This window comes from Pleurodeles waltl, chromosome 3_1 (assembly GCF_031143425.1).
Source record: "Pleurodeles waltl isolate 20211129_DDA chromosome 3_1, aPleWal1.hap1.20221129, whole genome shotgun sequence".
Classification (NCBI taxonomy): Eukaryota; Metazoa; Chordata; class Amphibia; order Caudata; family Salamandridae; genus Pleurodeles; species Pleurodeles waltl.
The window spans coordinates 1772150411-1772171056 of record NC_090440.1 but is presented as its reverse complement, the minus strand read 5'-3'; the positions used below and the strand labels follow the sequence as shown (position 1 = coordinate 1772171056).

The following is a 20646-nucleotide window of genomic DNA, read 5'->3' as shown; positions in this document are numbered from 1 at the left end:
ATTCGCCTAATAGCACAATTTATTCCAGGGATCCAAAACCAACTAGCAGACAACCTTTCGCGAGACCACCAACAAGTCCACGAATGGGAAATTCACCCCCAAGTTCTGAACAAGTACTTTCAAATTTGGGGAACACCCCAGATAGATTTGTTCGCAACAAAAGAAAACGCAAAATGCCAAAACTTCGCATCCAGGTACCCACACCGCGAATCACAAGGCAATGCTCTATGGATGAGTTGGTCAGGGATATTTGCATACGCTTTTCCCCCTCTCCCTCTCCTTCCATATCTAGTAAACAAGTTGAGTCAAAACCAACTCAAACTCATACTGATAGCACCCACATGGGCAAGACAACCTTGGTATACAACTCTACTAGACCTTTCACTAGTACCGCATGTCAAACTACCCAACAGACCAGATCTGTTAACACAACACAAACAACAGATCAGGCATCCAAACCCAGCATCATTGAATCTGGCAATTTGGCTCCTGAAATCCTAGAATTCGGACACTTAGACCTCACACAAGAATGTATGGAGGTCATAAAACAAGCTAGAAAAGCTTCCACTAGACACTGCTATGCATCTAAGTGGAAAAGATTTGTTTGCTACTGCCATACCAATCAAATCCAACCATTGCATGCCTCTACAAAGGACATAGTGGGATACTTACTACATTTGCAAAAAGCAAATCTCGCTTTTTCATCTATAAAAATACACCTCGCAGCAATATCTGCTTACCTACAAACTACTCATTCATCGTCTCTATTTAGAATACCAGTTATTAAAGCATTCATGGAAGGGCTAAAAAGAATTATACCACCAAGAACACCACCAGTTCCTTCATGGAACCTTAACATCGTCTTAACAAGACTCATGGGTCCACCTTTCGAACCCATGCATTCCTGTGAAATGCAATATCTAACCTGTAAAGTCGCATTTCTCATTGCAATCACATCCCTCAGAAGAGTAAGTGAAATACAGGCATTTACCATACAAGAACCATTTATTCAAATACACAAAAATAAAATAGTTCTAAGAACAAATCCAAAATTTCTACCAAAAGTAATCTCACCATTCCATTTAAATCAAACAGTAGAATTGCCAGTGTTCTTCCCACAACCAGATTCCGTGGCTGAAAGGGCACTACATACATTAGACATCAAAAGAGCACTAATGTACTACATTGACAGAACAAAGCTAATCAGGAAAACAAAACAACTGTTCATAGCTTTTCAAAAACCACACATAGGAAATCCAATCTCTAAACAAGGCATTGCTAGATGGATAGTCAGATGTATTCAAACATGCTATCTTAAAGCCAAAAGAGAATTGCCTATTACACCAAAGGCACACTCAACCAGAAAGAAAGGTGCTACAATGGCCTTTCTAGGAAACATTCCTATGAGCGAAATATGTAAGGCTGCAACCTGGTCTACGCCTCATACATTTACTAAACACTACTGTGTAGACGTACTAAATGCACAACAAGCTACAGTGGGCCAAGCTGTACTAAGAACATTATTCCAAACTACTTCAACTCCTACAGGCTAAACCACCGCTTTTAGGGGAGGTAACTGCTTTATAGTCTATGCGAAACATGTGTATCTGCAGCAACATATGCCATCGAACTGAAAATGTCACTTACCCAGTGTACATCTGTTCGTGGCATTAGTCGCTGCAGATTCACATGTGCCCTCCCGCCTCCCCGGGAAGCCTGTAGCCGTTTAGAAGTACATCTTAAATCTTAAACATTTGTACATTTGTAAATAATTATTATAAACTTTTTATGTACATACGTATTCACTCCATTGCATGGGCACTATTTATAGCAAACAACTCCATCCTCACCCTCTGCGGGGAAAACAATCTAAGATGGAGTCGACGCCCATGCGCAATGGAGCCGAAGAGGGAGGAGTCCTTCGGTCCCGTGACCAAAAAAGACTTCTTCGAAGAAAAACAACTTGTAATACTCCGAGCCCAACACCAGGCAGCGGACTGTGCGAAACATGTGAATCTGCAGCGACTAATGCCACGAACAGATGTACACTGGGTAAGTGACATTTTCAATTTGTCACATCTGCCACATAATACCATTATCTGCAGCATAATTTGCAGATTTTAAGAAACAGCCATCTTAAATGGATCAAAAGATACTAAAAATGCAGTGACATGTTGCTGCACAGTGGAGTGCCCTTAACAAAGGTTTACTAGTCACCATTCAGTTACTTATTGCGTAGTTGCACTTTTAAACTGGTACTAATGAGATTACACTTTGTTCCAGAAAGTGGTAACGTACAAAATTACAAAATAATAAGTAATTACTACCCGGCATAATGCTGCATAATTTAGTAAACTCTGCTGCATAATTTGTTCCTCCCCCGTTGTGTAATCCCAGTAGCCTTGATTATAGTACTGCAATGTTTGACATCACAAGGTCAAACCTTGCTACTCAGCCTTCCATTTCCAAAAAAATAGTGAGACAGTGTAGAAAATCTGCCTTTTCTTTATGGTTGTCCCACTTATTTTGCTTTTTCTTGAAACTATTCGTCTGTTTTTTTAAAACTCTGTACACTTCACCACTGCTAAGCAGGAGTAAAGTGCCCCTTTTAACATGTCTAAATTGGTTTATTCCTAATTGACACATGCAACTAACTTGCCTATAAGCCCCTACCATATGGTTAGCAAATACATTTAGGGCTGGAAGTTAAATGTCACTTGTGCATTGCAGCACCTATTGTGCAATTCACTGAGTGGGCCTGCAAAGCATGGGTTCAGGCCTCCCTCACAACCTGACTCCTGCAGTGTATAACCTGCAATGCAATATGTTAAAATAACCGTTTTTGAAAGGCAAAGACATCCCCATATGAAAAAGGGACCCCATGTAGGGTTTGTGGCCACAAGTGACGGTGCACGTATTTTGTAAGTGGGACACACAAAAAATTAATGTCACAATGTCCCTACAGTGAAACAACCATTTTAAATGTGATAAGCCTGACTGTCCTATATAGAAAGCAAGGTATTGATTAAAGTATTAACACTTGGGTTAGCTTGGGTTCAAGAATAGCAAGGACAATTATTAAACCACTATGTTAATATTTATTAAAAATCCAATTCAACTGTAACAATGGAATTTTAATAAGTATTAAGGAAGTGTAACTTTTAGAAAGCTATATTTACCCTGTTTGAAGCTCCTGGAGGCAAAATTGCATTAGCTTATGAGTAGCTACCCAGCCTGTACTCAGCCGTTAATGAGGTGTGAAATTCATTTCAGGAGCAACACAGCAGACCACTTTGACTGCTCTTCGGTCAGCTGGACATTCAGGGTGAGCGCTACTGCTCTTTCTATTGGCACACATTGTCAAATCCTGCCTGAAAGGCCGGTCTGAGGTGCATAAACATGTTGAGCTCTTGAAAGAGCTCATACTCGATCAGATCATAATTCTTGTGTGTCCTTTGTCAGGTTGCTAAAGACCGTTTTTTTCCTTACAATACTTCTATCTCATTTTTTGATGTAGGTCCAGGGCCGGCTTCAAACTGGATTTTAGTGTTATATGTGGGAGGACACCAGTTATTTCAATAGCACCCTCCCCTTCACACCCTCAGTAACCAAGCCTAATGTGCTGAAGAATTTGATCATCTTGAAATTGCTGTGACACCATTTTGAGCCAATTTGCTGTAAGGAAAATGCGAACTACTGAAAAAAGGAGATAGACCAGGGCCTGGCAACCTTTACATCACCTAGGAGTCACCCTCACTCATTAGCTAGTGGCAGTCACCAACTTGGTACCCCAGTGCACCCTCCTGAGAACATTGTCTGGACCTGTAGAAGATCAGAAGAGAACTGGACCTGCTGTGACTGCAGAGGAGCCCTGGACAACTAGAGCTGCTACCTCTTGGACCCAGAACACAGAAGTGGACTCCAAGGATATGATCTCCCCTTCCCAGGAACTCTGCGACACAGGCAAATTACTTCCACAATAAAATATCCGCCATCTACACTGACTTCAAACCCTATTCCACTGGCCTCTACAACCTCCTCACACCCATGGACACCACCTACACCTACAACCACCAGCTCACCACATGGGAACAGCTCACCACACAGAACACCACAGCCATCATGAACTCCATCCACTCTGGAGCACCCACAGGCCCCTGCCCCCACCACTTCTTCAACCTTGGCAGTACAGAAATCAGTGACAAATTTACCCCCATCCTCAATGCATCTATCACCATGGCCATCTCCCCGATGGATGGAAACACGCAGAGGCCAGCTAACCTAAGAACTACCGCTCCATCTCGCTGCTCCCCTTTCCAATCAAGGTCCTCGTGAAGGCCGTCAATTGCCAGGTCGCCTAACACATGGAGAGAAGCAACCTTCTGGACACCTCCCAATCTGGATTCTGTGCCAACCACAGCACAGAGGCCGCCATGATTGCCGCTACTGACAACATCAGAACCCTCCTTGACCAAAGGAAAACAGCGACCCTGATCCTCCATGACCTCTCACCTGTGTTCAATACTGTATTCTACCACACCCTCTCCACCATGCCGGGATCCAGGGAGATGCCCTCAAATGGATTAGATACTTCCTCACAGGATGCACCCAGAGAGTCCACCTACCACCTACCACCTTTCACCTCAGAACCCAAAAGTACCATCTGTGGCGTCCCTCAAGGCTTATCCTTCAGCCACACCCTGTTCTAAACCTACACGAAACGCCGGGCCGACATCATATTTTCATACTTGAACGACCCCTCTAACACCAGAACCAACTTCCTCAACTGCATGACGAGTGATGCAGACGAGGACCAATTCCATCAAGCTCAACACTGACGAGACGAAAGTGCTGATATTTAGGAACAACACCTCCCCGTGGAGCTTGGTGCCCCACCAAACTTGGATCCACACCGGCAGACCACTCCCAAAACCTCAGCATCATACTGGACAGCAAACTCACCATAAGACGCCAGATCAATGCAGTCTCCTCCGCCTGCTTCCACACTCTCCGCATGCTCAGAAAAATGTTCAGATGGCTCCCCGTCAGTACCAGAAAGACCATTGCTCAAGCCCTAGTGACCAGTCGGCGCTACGCTGGAATCACCACCCAGTTCCTGAGGAGACTCTAGATGATACAGACCTCGGCAACCAGAATCATCCTCAACTTCCTCAGACACGTCACTCCCCAGCTCAAGAACATCCACTGTCTCCCTGGCCAGAAAAGATGTAAGTTCAAGATATGGACACACACCTACAAAGCCCTCCATGACCAGGGACCAGCATATATCAACCACAACTGAACTTCAACCAACCCTCCAAACACCTGTGTTCCGCCTCTCTTGCACACACTCCACGCATCTGCTGAAGCTACAGCGGAGGAAGGTTCTTCCCCTACCTGGAATGACCTTCCCCTGCACTTCTGAACTTCTCCCTCTTTCCCAGAATTCTGAAACGGACTAACGGCCTGGCTCTTCCACTGAACCCAGCAAGAATACAGCACCTCGATACACTCTCGGGTGATCAGCTGCGCTCTATAAATCCTGACCAATTGATTGATGGAATGTGGTCGCATGGGAGGGTCATGAACAAATGATAAGCGGTGAGGGCGAAGATAAGCAGCATTTAGAGGTTGGTGGTAGGACAATAAGTAGGAGCGATTAGTGGACAAGGAGGATAATGAGTAAAGAGATGATGGGAATGGGAGAGACTAGTGGGAGACAGGAGAACGGGAAGGAAGTGGAAGCATGCCAGTCACTAATTAGGTGAGAGTGTTCAATTTTGAGGCACTTACATGAGCTTTACTTGTCCTCTTTGTTCCCCTTAAGATATATTCTGCTCAAAAGACTGCCAAGAAAATAATGGTTGACAAAGTAGCCATTAAATTATAAGTCATCAATCTCATTAAATGTACTCCTGGCTCAGGGGGCAGATAGTGGTAGAAACAGCTTCATTTGGTTTAAGGGGGCATATTTACAACGCCCCTCTGGCACAATAACGCTGATGGAGCACCACTTTTCTGATGCTCCTGTGACACAGTGTGCCTGCACATATTGATAAGGCTATGTGAATTCACCTTGCGTGGCTTTTCATGGCCTTGTAAATATGGCCCCCTTTCATGCATATCTGCATGAAAGGGGCGGTCCATTGGTGTTGCTGTGGGTGTTCCCACGTAACACCCATGGAAGCTGACACATTCTCAAATTTACGAAGTTTTGTCAAGCTGGGAATGCGTCAGATTGCTATGTCTCCCAGGGGTGGTGTAAAAGTGGCACAACGAAGAGAGCGACATGGTTACTTACCAGTTGGAGTAGTTTTGCGGCCTAAAGAGGTTTCTGGATTCACATGCTGTGCATTATTCCACCTTCTAGTGGTTGGATCCGGAATTGTCTCTTCTTCCTTCTTTTTTTTCTCTTGGGTGTCGTCGACCACAATTTGGTGCTTGGTCTGTCCCTTGCATGACGTCAGACGGCGTCCTGGAAGTTCCTGTGCATGTTAGCCATCTTCAGATTATTTTCCCGTTGTTTTCTCTCTTTTATTTTGCTTGATTTATGTACATAGAACCTCTTTCCCACGTGTTTGTCCTGTATTCATTTTCGGGGAGGAGGGTCACATGTGAATCCAGAAATCTCTTCGGGCTGCAAAACTACTCCTACTGGTAAGTAACCATTTCATTTTGCAGCATGAATCCTTTCCTGGATTCACATGCTGTGCATTAGATTATGTAGCGGTTTCCCTTTCCTTGGGTTGGTTGGGGTGAAATGATGAGCTTGCAAACATACGCTGTAGTACTTTATGTCCCACTTGAGCTTCTTTATGCGTTTGGATGTCCACACAGTAATGCTTTGTGAATGTGTGTGGGGATGGCCATGTTGCTGCTGTACAGATAGCGCCTATGGGCACATTTGCTATGAATGCTAGTGTTGCACCCTTTTTCCTTGAGTGTGCTTTAGGGTGGTGGGGTAGGCATTTGCCAGGCGGTGTGTAGCATGTTTGGATTGTCTCCATAATCCATTGTGCAATAGTTCACTGTGTGATGGGTGACCCCTTACTGGATTTGGCATATGAAACAAACAGTTGGCTCTCCTTACGGAACTCTTTGGTTTCCTCTAGGTAATATATTGATGCTCTTCTCACATCAAGGGTATGCAATGTCCTTTCCAATTGTGTCTGTGGTTTCTTAAAGAAAATCGGCACCTGGTTGGTTTGGTTGACATGAAATTTGCTCACCACCTTAGGTAGGAATTGAGGACTCGTTCTGAGGACTACCTTGTCCTTGTGAATCTGCATGCATGGTTCCTGTATTGTTATCACTTGAATCTCGCTTACTCTTTATTGCGATGTAATTGCTACCAGAAAGGCAGGTTTTAACATGGTGGAGCGGAATTCTGCTTTGTGCATAGGTTCAAATGGTTTTGCCATCAACTGCGTTAATACCGTGTTCAAACTCAGCATTGGAGCTGGTGCCTTCCTTGCAGGTTCGTGGGTGATTCATTTGTAACCTCCAGGAACCTCTTTATAACAGATGCTGTGAAGAAACTTATACAAAAAGCTCCCCTGATGTAGGCAACGAGTGCTGCCTAGTGTACCTTGAGAGAAGAGTAGTTGATTCTTCTGTCTAGTAAGTGTGTGAGATAGGTTATTACTGTTTCCTGTCTAGATATTGTCTCTAAGGTGTTCTTCTCTATGCACCATAGTAGGTATCTTTTCCATTTTAGTGCTAGCACTTTCTTGTCCTTGGTGTTCTAGCCTCATGTAGTATTTCCATGGTCATAGGTTGTAGGTTTAGGTGTCCGAATTTTATGTAGTCAGGCGCCATGCTGTTAGATTGAGTGTTGCTGGTTCCGGGTGGAACACTCATCCCCTTTGCATTGTGAGCTGGTCCTTTTTCACTTTGATCTTGATCATTTGTCCCTTAGACATCTTGAGTAGGTTTGAATACCATGCTTGACTGGCCCATTGTGGGGTTATTAGGGTGAGATTCGTCCCTGGTTGCCTGGCCTTCCACAGCACTCTTGGTATTAGGGGAATTGGAGGAAAGGCATAGGCAAACCTCCCTGGTCAGTTTAGTGACAGGGCATTCCCCTCTGATTGGTGGTGTGAAAACCTGGAGTCGATGAGTTCACATTTTTTGTTCTCTGCTGACTCGAACAAGTCAATAGTTGGTGTGCCCCAAATCCTGAAGATTTTTTCTAGGCTTTTTTGTTTTACCTCCCATTCGAGTGTACTGGTTTCCAGTCTGTTTAGTCTGTCTGCCTCTATGTTGTCCTTCCCCGGTAGGTGGACTGTTTGTAAGTTTACCCCTTGTGGTATCACCCATTTCCATGTTTCTTGGGCTAGTTTGTTTAGGGTAAAATACTGTGTGCCTCCTTGTTTGTTCAGATAGAACATTGATTTTGTATTGACTGTTTGGATTAGTACAGTTTTCCCTGATACTTGAGTTTGAAAGGCTTTCAGGGCTATTAGCATTGTCTTCATCTCTAGGCAACTGATGTCTTTTATAGCATCTGTCTTGCTCCAGTGGCCTTGAATTCTCAAGTTGTCTGGGTGTGCACCCCATCCCTTGTGAGACATGTCTGTTGCGATGGTCACCAATGGAGCTGTCATCTTGAAAGGTCTCTCGTTGGTTGCTTCTTTGGATGCCCACTACTGTATCTCCTTCTGTATTCTCTCAGTTACAACCACTAGATCCTCGCAACTCCTGGTGGTCTGTGACCAGTTGTTGCCTATCCACTCCTGGAATGGTCGCATGTGAAGTCTTGCATGGGTTATGAGGGGGATGCATTATGCCATTGTGCCCATTAGTTTCATGACTGTCCTCACTGTCAAAGATCGTCCCTTCTGGTAAAGGTGAGTTTGCTCAGTGATTGCCTGCACCTTCTGCTGGGTAGTGTATGCATGTGCTTTCCTTGCAACCAGTTCGGCTCCTAGGACAAATCTTCTCCAGATGAAGCTTTAGGGATGATTTTTTGTGGCTTATGTGGAAACCCAGTTTTTGTAGGTTTGTGATTACTGTTTGTATATCTCTTTGACGTTCTTCTTTTGTATTTGCTTTTATTAGCCAGTTGTCCAGGTAGGGCTACATGTGGATTTCTTTCCTCCTTAGGAATGCCGAATCCGTTGCTAAGCATTTTGTAAAAACACTTGGTGCTGAGTTTAATATGAAGTGTAAGACTTTGAATTGCTAATGAATGTTCTTGAGTAAGAACCAGAGGTATTTTTTGTGTGCGTGATTCATTGGTATGTGCAAATAAGCGTCCTGTAGCTCTCTGGTTGTCATGTAGTCTCCCTTTTGTAGGAATGGGATTACCTCTGTAGGGATGTCATCTTGAAATGTTATGTACAGATGAATTTGTTTATGAACCTGAAGTCCAGAATCGGCTATAGTGAAAGGTCTTGTTTTGATACCAGGAAGTATGGTGAGTAGTTTCCATTGTTTGACTCCTATTTTGATACTCTTTGTATTGCATGTTTTTGCAGGAGTTCTTTTACTTCTTTCCTCAGTTACACCAGTTCCTTTTCACTGGTATCTTTTCCTCTTTGGTGGGTTTGGTGTTGGTATGTGTGAGTTCTACACAGTAGCCATGACATACCACGTTTAAAACCCAATTGTCTGTGGTAATCTTTTCCCATTCTTGTGGGTATTGTGCTATTTTGCCTCCCACTGGTGTTGTGTGTGGGTTTGGGGGTATTTCTATGTCACTTGGATGTCCCCCCCCCCTTGGAGGGTTGGCACCTCGCTCTCCGACTACCTTGAAAGGGCTGTCTTGGGGGGTGTTGCCATTGCTGGTATCCGGTTTGGTGTCCTGTTTGTTGTGTACTCCCCTGGTACTGTCGTTGTTATTGCCGTTGCCCTGATGTGAAATATTCCCTTCCTGTGGTTTTTTTGTATGAGTGTGTTTCATCCTCTTCTGAAGTTGCCCCTGAATTGGAGGGCCCCCATTGTCATTGCTATTTCATTGTCCTTCTTAATTTTTTTCAAGGACTCGTCTACCTCTTGGCAAAACAAAGCAACTCCATTGAGGGGCTTGTTTATGATAGAGGCCTATACTGCCGGTTTAAATCCAAAGATTCTGAGCCATGCATGTCTAATCAGGGTTGTCCCCATACACATTTGTCTGCTGGCTGTCTTCGCGGCATAGTGCGCTGATTTTAGGCAGGTCTTGGTTTTCCCCTCTTGGATGATCAACTTTGTCCTTTTCCTATCCTCCTCTGGGAGCCTTTTCATTAGCTCCTCGATCTCGTCCCACTGCTGATGGCCATATCTATTGAGGAGGGCGTTGGAGTTTGCTATATGCCATTGTGTTTCTGCCTCCCTCTCCATCTTTCTCCCTACTATGTCCAGCCTTTTGCTTTCCCTTTCAGGAGTGGGTCCTGTGGAGGTGTTTGCATTGCTCCTGCTTCTTGCCGCGGTGACGATGATAGAGTCCGCCACCACGTTTTCCAGGATGTATTTGGGGGTCCTTTGAAGAGGGTTTGTATTTTTTTTCCACTCTTGGTGTCACTCCTATTATTGTAGCAAGTTCTTTGAAGGCCTCCTTGCCCTGGTCAGTATGCTTGGTAGAATTGGTAGATATATAGTCCCTTTGCTTGCTGGCATGAGGGTTTCCAGTAGGAAGCAAGAGTCTCTCTTCTCTTCCTACAGGGGTACACCGTACGTTTCTGCTGCCCTTTTAACTAGGCTGTTGTAGGCTGTGATGTCCTCGGGGGGTGAAAGCCTCGAGGGGTAGCTGTCGACCTTCTCTTCTGGGCTCTCTGTGTCAAGGTTATTCCACTCGTCCTCAAGCTCCATGTTGCTTCTTTCCCCTTAGGGTCGTAGAAATCCTTCTTTGCCTCCTCTTCGCGTGGCTCGGAGGGTGCTGGAGCCTCGAGGGCAGTCTCTTCATCCTTGACGTCTGTGATTGTTGAAGGTTTTGGTGGGATCTTGAATTATTTTAGGGCTTTGACGAACTCCTTTTTGCGTTGTAGGAGTGCTGCCATGTCAGCCTCTAGTCAACGCCACTTTCTTTCCACCTCCAGTGCCTTTGCGGCGCCCTGTGTCGTCAATGGTCTCTTTTTTGGCATTGGCTGTTCTTCCTCCGACAATTTCAGGGTTTCTTTCCCATGGAAGATTTTTGCCTGTTGCAGCATTCGTGGACCTCCCTTGCTCGTGGCTGCCCCATAATTGTCTTTTTCTTGGACGTCTGACTGCCTTGTAAGACATTTTTTCTGGGATTTTTTCCCCCTAGGCTTTCGACTGTCTGTTTACCTTTTCAAGCCTCCTTTTGACGATCTCTGTCATTTTCTTTGGCGCATGTTTCGTGTCAATACACCCTCGAGAAGTTCAATGTTCGACCCCCGTGGGTTGATTCTGCACCTCCGACCTGTTCTTCCTCATCTTTTGATGAACCCTGAGTGTCTTGGGTACAAAAGTGGCACAGGCCTTGCAGCTCTCGTCCCTGTGGTCTCTCTGCAGGCAGAGATTGCAGACTTCATGCGGGTCGTGCTGGGCAAATTTGTGGTGGTAGTTCGGCAGACTTTAAAGGGGGTATTTTCCATGACCCCTACCTTGCTTCATTCTTCTGCCACGTGCGGATTCTGTCAGCATCCCCCGACGAGTGATATGTTTGGCAGTTCCCCTTCTCTCTGTTGCTCTTCTCTTCCCTGTTCGGCGATATTTGTTCACAGAAAGATACCTTGTTTTTTCTCGATTTGTTTTCTTGACGTACTCCCAAAAAACATTGGAGCTCCTCCTTTTGCGTCCAGACCCAACGGCAGAAAGAAGAATCTGAAGATGGCTACCACGCACAGGAACTTCCGGGGTGCTGCCTGACGTCACACATGGGACGGACCAAGCACAAAATGGTGGTCAACGATGCCCAAGAGAAAAAAAAAAGGAAGAAGAGACTATTCCGGACCCAAGCACTAGATGGCAGAATAATGCACAGCATGTGAATCCAGAAAAGGATTCATGCTGCAAAAATACTTTTATTTCTTCTCGCTTTTTATTCTATGTGTGCAGCAATCAGCAGGACATATAGCCAGAGAAAAACACCATTCATTATTGTTTCTGTGCAGGGAGGTGTCATCCCTCCAACACAGGCACCCTTGCGCCATCACAGAGGAAATTACAGGGATGTCATATTGCTGTAAACACGATGCATCTCTGCACTTTGCTAAAGGTGCAGCAAACTGACTGCAGCACCACACTGTGTCATTTTCTTGTAAAAATGGGCCCTAGTTTGGTTTGTTGCTCAGGTTGCCACCTTTGATTGCTTTTCCGATTGTGACCTCACTATTTAGTTAAAACATGCATATCCCAGATCTTTGTGGATTTCGTGTGTGCTCCTGAGTATGCACTATAAAACCCAGACCTTGGTCCGTCCGCTGTTTGGAGAGCTACCAGTGTAGTACAATTACAGACACAGAGAACTGCCATGCCTGGTTACGCACACTCATGCACCTACACAAGCATATGCACACCCCTCATTCCTTTATATTACATAAAATCATTACCCCATGGGCAGCAGCAGTGAAAATGATTCTGACAGAAAATGGTGAGGTGGAAAGTTCAAGGTGGGGTGGAGAGAGTTAAGGGTGAGATGAAAACAGACGAAGGTGAAGCAGAGAGTAGGGTAATAGGGAGAGGCTGATGCAAGAGGGAGAATATTGAGAAAAAAGGATTGTAAGGGGAGAGAAGAACGTGAGTCAAGAAGGTGAAAAAGAGTGAGAGGAGGGACAAAGAAGAGAGAGAAGGGCAGGGAACAGAGAGGAAGGTGAAGAAGAGAGAGAAGAGAGAGAAGGATGAGAGAGAATGGTGAGGTGGAGTGAGAATGGTGAGGTGGAAATAATGGGTGGAGTTAGAGTAAGTTGACCCAGTAAGATGATGGCAAGGTTAGGAGAGAGTGAAAGTAGGATAAGGTGGAAAGAGTGAAGGTTGAGGTGAAAGAAATTTGAGGTGAAGTGGAGAAAGAGAAGGGCACTGTGAGGAAACAGATGGATAAGGTGAAGAGAGACTAGCATGAGATAAAGAGAAAAGAAAGTGAGGTGAGAGGGAAAGCCGGGTGAGTGGAGGTAAAGGAGGAGAGAAGTCAGGAAAGAGGAGAAAGAGACAGAAAGAAAGGAGGGTGAGGTGGAGAAAACAGAAGTGATCAAGCCCATAGTTTGAACCTCTAGATATACACAGTTAAAATAAGTAGACAGAACCCGGCAGTAGGTATAATATGCAGGTCACCCAGACCCAGCTCTCAGACACATGAGAGACACTGACCCACCCATGATTCTTCATGGCTCTTCCAAATTCCAAATCCTGGAGCCGGACCTGTCATTTGTGGTTAGTTGGCAACATAGCTCTACAAGATGATATCATACTAGTAAGTGGCGGAGCAGCACACTGGGGAAAGAGCAAGAAACACATGCACTCACTGAATATGAGCAATGGAAGAATACAAGTCATGCAATCAAAGGGATGGTAGTGAGGATATGCTCCAGGGGAGGAACAACCACAAAAAGAGTAAGTGGAAAGAGAAAAGTGGCAAAAAGCCAACCAATTGTAAGTAATGGCCAGGCTCTAAACTCAATGTAAGGTTTTTGTATAGTCCATAGCTAAAGACTGTCTGGTAAACAAGACAATAAAATGAACATTAAAACATTGCAGGTTGTTTAAAATGTGTTTATAACTATAGCAGATGTTCCAGTAATATTTATTTATAAGCAGAAAAAAGCATGATCATTCACACAACTTCTGCACATCATACTTTCTAATATCCATTGAACCTTCCAAAATCTCGTCTTGGGTACACAGTTTATGTCTTGCTTGTAAGCAAAGGTGGTGGTGGCATGTGATCACATGGAATGATTCAAGGAGTGCTCTTCGGCAGATTCATAGTTAGAGATCCCCAAGGTAAGTGTAGCTTTTTTGTATATACTAAGTTGATTAGTTTGCCAATAGCTTTGAAAATAATAATCATCATACTGCTCACCACTCCATGATAGCACGTCGTGTACTCTGGATATCAATTTATTGATTTGCTAAAGACCTGAAGAACAGAAACTCACATATATGTAAGCTCTGTGACTACACACGTCGACAACTCCATACATTCCAGTTGCTCTAGTAGTGCTAGTGTTCCACACCTTCAATAGCTTATTATACTGCTTATTTAACTTGTGCTCTAAAAGAAGCCACTGGACTTCAAGAATTCTCAGTATTGAACATTTGCATATTCTACCATCTACTTAGCTTATTTTTTTTAATGCAGCATACGGTTGATATTTTAAGAAGAAGCTAACTACGTTCATCAAAATCTCAGCATGGCAAAAACATTGGCCAGCATATAGAAACGATGCAGAATTAAATGCCAGTATAGCGTTAGCGGTACAAGGAACTGGTATGCTGGTGGCACTGGTAAGGAACATAGGGCCAGATGTAGCAAAGGTTTTTACCCATTCTGTGTCTATGGGAAAAAGTGTTCGTACATATGGCCCATAGAATTTGAAGTTAGAAGAGGTTTGTCAGGTTCATCCAGTCAGCCATTCTCTAGGCTCCCCAGCTTTTACACACACCACTCCATGCCCTCTCTCACTCTCTACGTGTTTGCCTCCAGCTTACCCCTGCTCCCTAGAACTTGTCTCAAGCTTTAGTTTACATGCTGTTTTGATTACACTGTCTATGCATGCACTCGTTTTCATGCTACAATTCGCTTTTGAATATTGTTTCCTGAACTTCTTTGCCCCAGCCCTTGCCTACGCTCATATTGCAACCTTTCATTCTAGGAGTTGTCTTGTGTTGAAATATGCTGCCTCTTAAAAAGTGTATTCCCTTTAAGCACCTGAATGTGTCTCCAATGTACCTATCTTTAAATTATTCAGCGCAGTCCTAGGGAAATAGCGTAAAAAGTTACATTTTCACCTCCAGTTGTTGGATGCTTTGGTGTTCTGGACTAAAAAAAACTTCCAACATCTACCTAAAATTGTTACACTAATGAAGTCATTTTTAATTGGCTCAGAAGGAAACGTTTTCAGTGAACATTCTTGAAAATTCAATTATAGTGCTAATTTCATTACTTAAAATAAGGTTTTGTAGTTTCCAGTATACAACGAAACCATACATTCACATAACAATCAAACATATATAAAAACAGTACACATGTGGCAGTATTGCGCAACCATAGCTGTTTGAACAATGGGTAGTGGAATCAACTGATGAAAAACCCCATTGCTCTAATGCCAGGTAGGACACTTCGAGGTGAGCAGAATAAGTTGATGAAGCCAAACTAAGAAATGTGTAGGCTCTAGAAGCAGAGTGAAAATTCCACAGTTGGAGGTCTACAGTGACTATTTATGTCTGTGGTCTACCAACGCACGTCCAATAGCCACGTAAAAGAAGGGGTCAGGGAACCCGTAACAACAGTGGAGACTTGAGCATTTTTGTCTTGAAGGTGTATTGGCCGGGTCCCCTACACATGTATGAATGAGGCATAACCAAAGTCTTGGTTTCAATCTTCAAGGTCACGGGCAGCAGAGCTCCAAAAGATTGTGCTCAAAAGTTTTGTTACACACATTTGATTCTGCGACCACTGGAGATGGAATGTAGTTCTCTGAGGAAGTTTACAAATACACTAGACATATGAAAGATTTGATAAATGTAAGCATTTTCCTAAAGACGTTGCCATATCTTAATAAAAATGCAAAGCAAGAACGTGGCCTATCTAAGACTAATGAAAATATTCTAGGAAGTCTTTCACAGTGATCATGCGACTAAGGTTACAGTTCTTGCTGAACGTCCTGCGGCATCCGCCGAGATCTCCAACCTGGCAGGATGCAAATGACAGTGAGAAACACTTGCAACTTTGCCATGAAGAAATTTGGGCTCTAGTTCCGGTTGCTTCCCTTGTGATGATGTAAAAAGCGCGGGGTTCTTGTCGGTCCTTTTAGCTGAATATGGATCCTCATTCTTCGTCATTCCCTTGTTTCTGTTCCTGAAGCCATTGTGTAGGGGTAGCTGGACTTCAGATCCAGAGCTGCTTCTCGTACTTGGATCTATATGGTTGTGCACATGAGCTGGCTGTCCATTGCTCCTCAAGATTTGGGGTCGTGGGTTATATCTTCGTCTCTGGTTAGAAAAACCATTCTGAAAAAAAAACATTAGCATCAGCAGTACCAACAAAGCACTAGATAAATACCATGCAGTGGTAACCAGACACAACCAAACACCAACAAAATACCACTTATTGTCAAAAGATGGCTCCTTCAGTTCAGTTTATTCCTTTGTAGATCTGCACCATAAGATGCTGCGCTAGTTAATACACTACTGTGCCACAGCAATAGTAGTCGACCCTATGCACTGGAGAATAACAGAACTGCTAGAAGCAAGCTGCATTTAGTGACAATGTGGGGCCTCTGCAGTTTTCTGAAATCCTTTTCTACATGTTTGATATATTTGATAGATTTTGTGCAGTCTGTGTGCGCTAACAACAATCTGTCTGCTCTTGATATATGTAAGTATCTTATTACTGCATAAAACACTATATACTATATAATTATGAAAACATTATTTTGTTTGAGAGGTGTGTAGTCTAATTTATTATTTTCTTTTTGTTCTTTAACATTTTTAGCCAAATTGTGTATTAAGGGCCTCTGTTGCTGCAGTGTAATGTAATGTAAGGTGGATTTGTAGAGCTCTGCTTGTCAGCCATTAGGGTATCCAGGCACTGGAGTAGGTGAGTGTATGTGTGGAGTGAGGGAGGGCCTGAGTGCAGGCAGTCTTGACGGCCCTGCAAGAAGACTAACTGAAAAGCCAGGTCTTCAGCTTCCTGTGGAATTCAAGAAGTGAGGAGGAGGCCCTGAGGTGTTGGCTGAGGTAATTCCAGGATTAAATGGCTTGTTAGGGGAATGATCGACCTAGCAGTGGTGTTTTGGAAGGTGTAAAGTCTCTGAAGAAGATGGGTTGGGATTTCAGCATAGAATGCGTTGCTGCAGTCTAATCCGCTTGTAATTAGGGCCTGCATAATGGTATGTTTGGTGTTCTGTGGAAGCCACCTGAAGATTTTACATAACATGGAGTATGTGAAAGCATGAGGAGGTGACAGCATTGACCTTGGGACTTCATGGTGAGGTTGGTGTCCATGATGGGGCCTAGGTTCCTAGTTTGGTCGGTTTGGGTGGGTGTGGGGTCACAGTCGAGGATGGTGTATATGATGTCTGTGGCAGCGATGAGGGTTGTTTCAGTGCTGTGGTAGTTTCATAATCCTGATTGTGAGTCATCCAGGAGTTTGTGGCATTCTATGTGGTAAGGGAGGTGTCTGTTGAAGGACTTCTCTATGAAATTGGCTGGGAAGGGGAGAAGTGAGATGGGTCGGTAGTTGCTGAGTACTTTGGGTTCGGCTGAGGAATTTTTGAGGAGGGTGGTTACTTTGGCTTGTTTTCAGTTATCTGGAAAGGTGGCTGCCTTGTGGGAGGTGTCCAGGGTGTGTCCAGCGATGTGAGTAGGGCCTTGTACAAGTTCATTGAGGCTGATGTTCAGTAGACTTTTGGAGCAAGTCAGTGGAATTGGAGTCCGTGGGGTCGTCGAGCTGAAGTTTGAGATCACCTAGGAGTATGAAGTCTTTTGTGCCCATGGCAAAAGGTGTAGTGAAGTTGGTGAGGAGGTTGCTGAGGTGGGTGCGAGGTCCTGGGGGGCAGTAGGCAAAGATGCCTTTCATATTGGTTTTACTGTCTATCAGAAAGTTTAAGTGCATAAAAAAGACTTCTGGGTCAGTATTAGAACTAGACTTGAAGATGTCTCTGTGGGTGGTTTATGCGCGTCGGTCCTGGTGCAGGTTTTTGTAACCAGTAGGGATGGCTGCAGCGATCGGACTCCCATATGGGGTTCAGCTAGGTTACGTTGAGGAAGAGCAGGTCCGGTTCTTTGGAGTCAGTGAGGTTCCAAATCTCAAGGAGGTGCTTACTCAGTGAACGTGTGTTGAGGAGCATGCATGCAAGTGTGTGTTGTTCTCTTGGCTGTGTAAATGTGGGTCTTGAGTTCCGACTTGGTAAGGGGTGAGGTGTGTGTGTGGGCGTGACTGTCGTGGCATGTGAAGTGGCAGGCCAAGCAGGCCAAATGGCCCTCCTTGGACTGAGGTACAGCTCAGCAGCAGCATTTGTGAAAATATCTAGGGTTAAGCCGGTTGGAGTTTATTGGTGGCGTAGCTGCAGGAGGCTTCTGGAAAAGGGTTCCTGGCACTGGGTGCAAGGCCAGAAGTGGACAGGTCTAGACGGCTTGCCTTTGGAGAGCCGGCAGCGTTACTACGCTACTGCCTCCATTAAGTAGAGCCTTAGAGAGTGGGAGGTGTGTGGGGGTGATGGGTGGTCTCAGCAAGAGCAGGAAAGTGGTGGGGAGAATGGGAAAGTCCAGTGGGAGCAGCACAGCGGTAGTACGCGATCAGCGGAGCAAGTGATTGGGGGCAAAAACTGACAGAAGAGACCAAGATGCAAAACGGAGCAGTAGGAGGAGAAAAAGATGCAAAACAGAGCAGTTAAGAGTAACAAAGAATACAAAATGGAGGAGCTAAACAGAGACATGGGGCAGCCACACAGATGGCACAAACAAAGAGAGAGTAGTAGCCGAGTCAGAGGCAGAACAAGCAGCTAACAGGAACACGCATTAGCACAGCCAATAGGTCTCACCTTTGGGACCTTATAAGTATTTTGCCATGAAGCACATTATGCCTTTATCAGAACTAAACTGTGTTTGTGCATTCCTTCATACACTTGGCATTAAGCTGTAATGGTCAGATCATCCTCTAGTGGTCACCACGATAAAAATAGCATTTGGAAGCCCCTAGAGGGCATAACCACATGAAAAGAGAAGGGCAGACAGCATTGCAGTGTAACCATATATTCAGACCCTAATAGGCACATTTTCAGGCCTGCTAGAATATTATTACAAACAAGGCCCTTAGAATACAAACTACTCCCAGCTGTAAAGCAAAAGCTCCAGCCACCAGAGAGCTTAAAAAGACATTGAATGGTGGGAGAGGTTATGATTTTTGGGTCCTTCCCCCGCCTAGTGTGGGGACTCAGAGGATGTGCTGGACAGAATGAGCACATCGTGCTGAACATTTTGGTGGTGGTCCCATTGTCCCAGGACCATAGCAAGCTGAATTATGCCCAAAAAACGTGTTGTTAAAGGAATGCCCTGCAAAGCATTATGGGGCGAATTTCCCGAGTGCAGTGAATATTGTAGTATCTCCTCTCCTGCTGTGCTGGGGAGAGCCGTATTGATGGTTTTCCTGGTGTTTTTTCTATTTAAAAGGTGCCGGTCTGTATATTTTTCAACTGCTAAACTTAGGAAGAATTTAGGAATGGGGCTGCAAATTTAACCAGTGCCCATGTCAAGTGCTCCAATCTTACGGTCAAGTTCACTCTATATAAAACTGCTAAATAAATAAATAAAAAAGGATCCCCCTCCAGCTCGCAGCCTTTGTCGGGTGCAGACACCGCAAAGAAACAGCGAGATGCCAGAGGAAGAAACAACATACTGCCACAAGCACGAAGCGGAGAGGCAAAAGAAAAAAGTAGTGCGCCGACACTAAGGAATATGGCCGATCTTGCAATAATCCATGTAACAGAGTCAGCCTCCAAGGTGAAACAAAACAGCCTCAAGGTGGGACAAACCTAAAGCATTTACCTAACAGACTAAAGGAATTTTGAATGGCAGTCCAAGGAACGAATGAAAATGATGGGCATGGTGAAAACCCACAGAAGTAGATAACAGCATGTCGAGAGACAGCGCATGCACGCTGCCTAGGCTTGACCTAAAAACGGTGGGAGACAGACACCAGCATGAGCCAGAAAGGAAAGTCAAGGTCAAAGTCGTACTGAAGCAGAAGAGCGCTGCCTGGGCACCTACTCCAGTGGAGCACTTGAACAGAATAAACAGACCAAAGTGAGATTGAACGTTATGAACATGTAGCATGGCTTCATTTAGTGAAATGTAACATTCAATTAAATTTTTAGAAATAGTTTCCTACTTTTCTTTTCCAGCATTTGGGATTTCATCAGTTATGTAACTGACGCAGTCATCATTAATGTCTGTTATGTTGTAATCAGCCATGTCTTGGAAATTGTATGAGAGAAATTACGGTCGCATAGTTAACTGGTGCAAATTACTGGAGTTTTGCTCTTTTTGATTCTGAAGTTAATCCTCCCTTTGAGTTTTTCAGGGAAATTTTAAGGGTTTCTTTCGAAGTAGAATAGCATGCAACTTTAGCATTGTATCATACCGTCCCTTAACATACATTTTCACAATACATTTCTTGAGTGTTCTAGTGACAGTCTTTAAAATTCACTGTGTGTCTGCATGGTACACAAACCACAGCCACACAGGTTCTCCATGAACAGGCATAACCTTGGCCATTCCATGACCTATATAGTCATGCCATACATGCACATACTGTCCACAGTACCAGTTTGTAGTGGTACGAACTGGTAATGCAGTCATTAATACTTTGGCCATGCAATGAAGCATGGTATTTTGCTTTTTTACGTTTTTTGGGTTTGCAAAAACTATGGCTAAATTCAATAGTTTTTTTGTGAAAAAGGAACAAGTTTTGGTATAGACTCTGTTTTCATCAAGAAACTGCAAAATGTGGAATGACCCGGGGCAAATCGTCATAAGAAGAACAAT

The 20646-nt window shown here is 44.2% G+C and overlaps 1 protein-coding gene across 2 annotated transcripts in view; it reads right to left on the bottom strand.

Annotated features, from left to right (window-relative positions):
- Window positions 1-13636: 13636 nt before the first annotated feature.
- SPATS2L (spermatogenesis associated serine rich 2 like) overlaps window positions 13637-20646 on the bottom strand; it is a 200512-nt gene continuing 193502 nt past the window's right edge. For both annotated transcript variants that reach the window (XM_069225771.1, XM_069225772.1), the window contains exon 13: window positions 13637-16110. In XM_069225771.1, coding sequence (XP_069081872.1) covers window positions 15730-16110 — 381 coding nt within the window. In that variant the 3' untranslated portion in view covers window positions 13637-15729. The remainder of the gene's footprint in view (window positions 16111-20646) is intronic.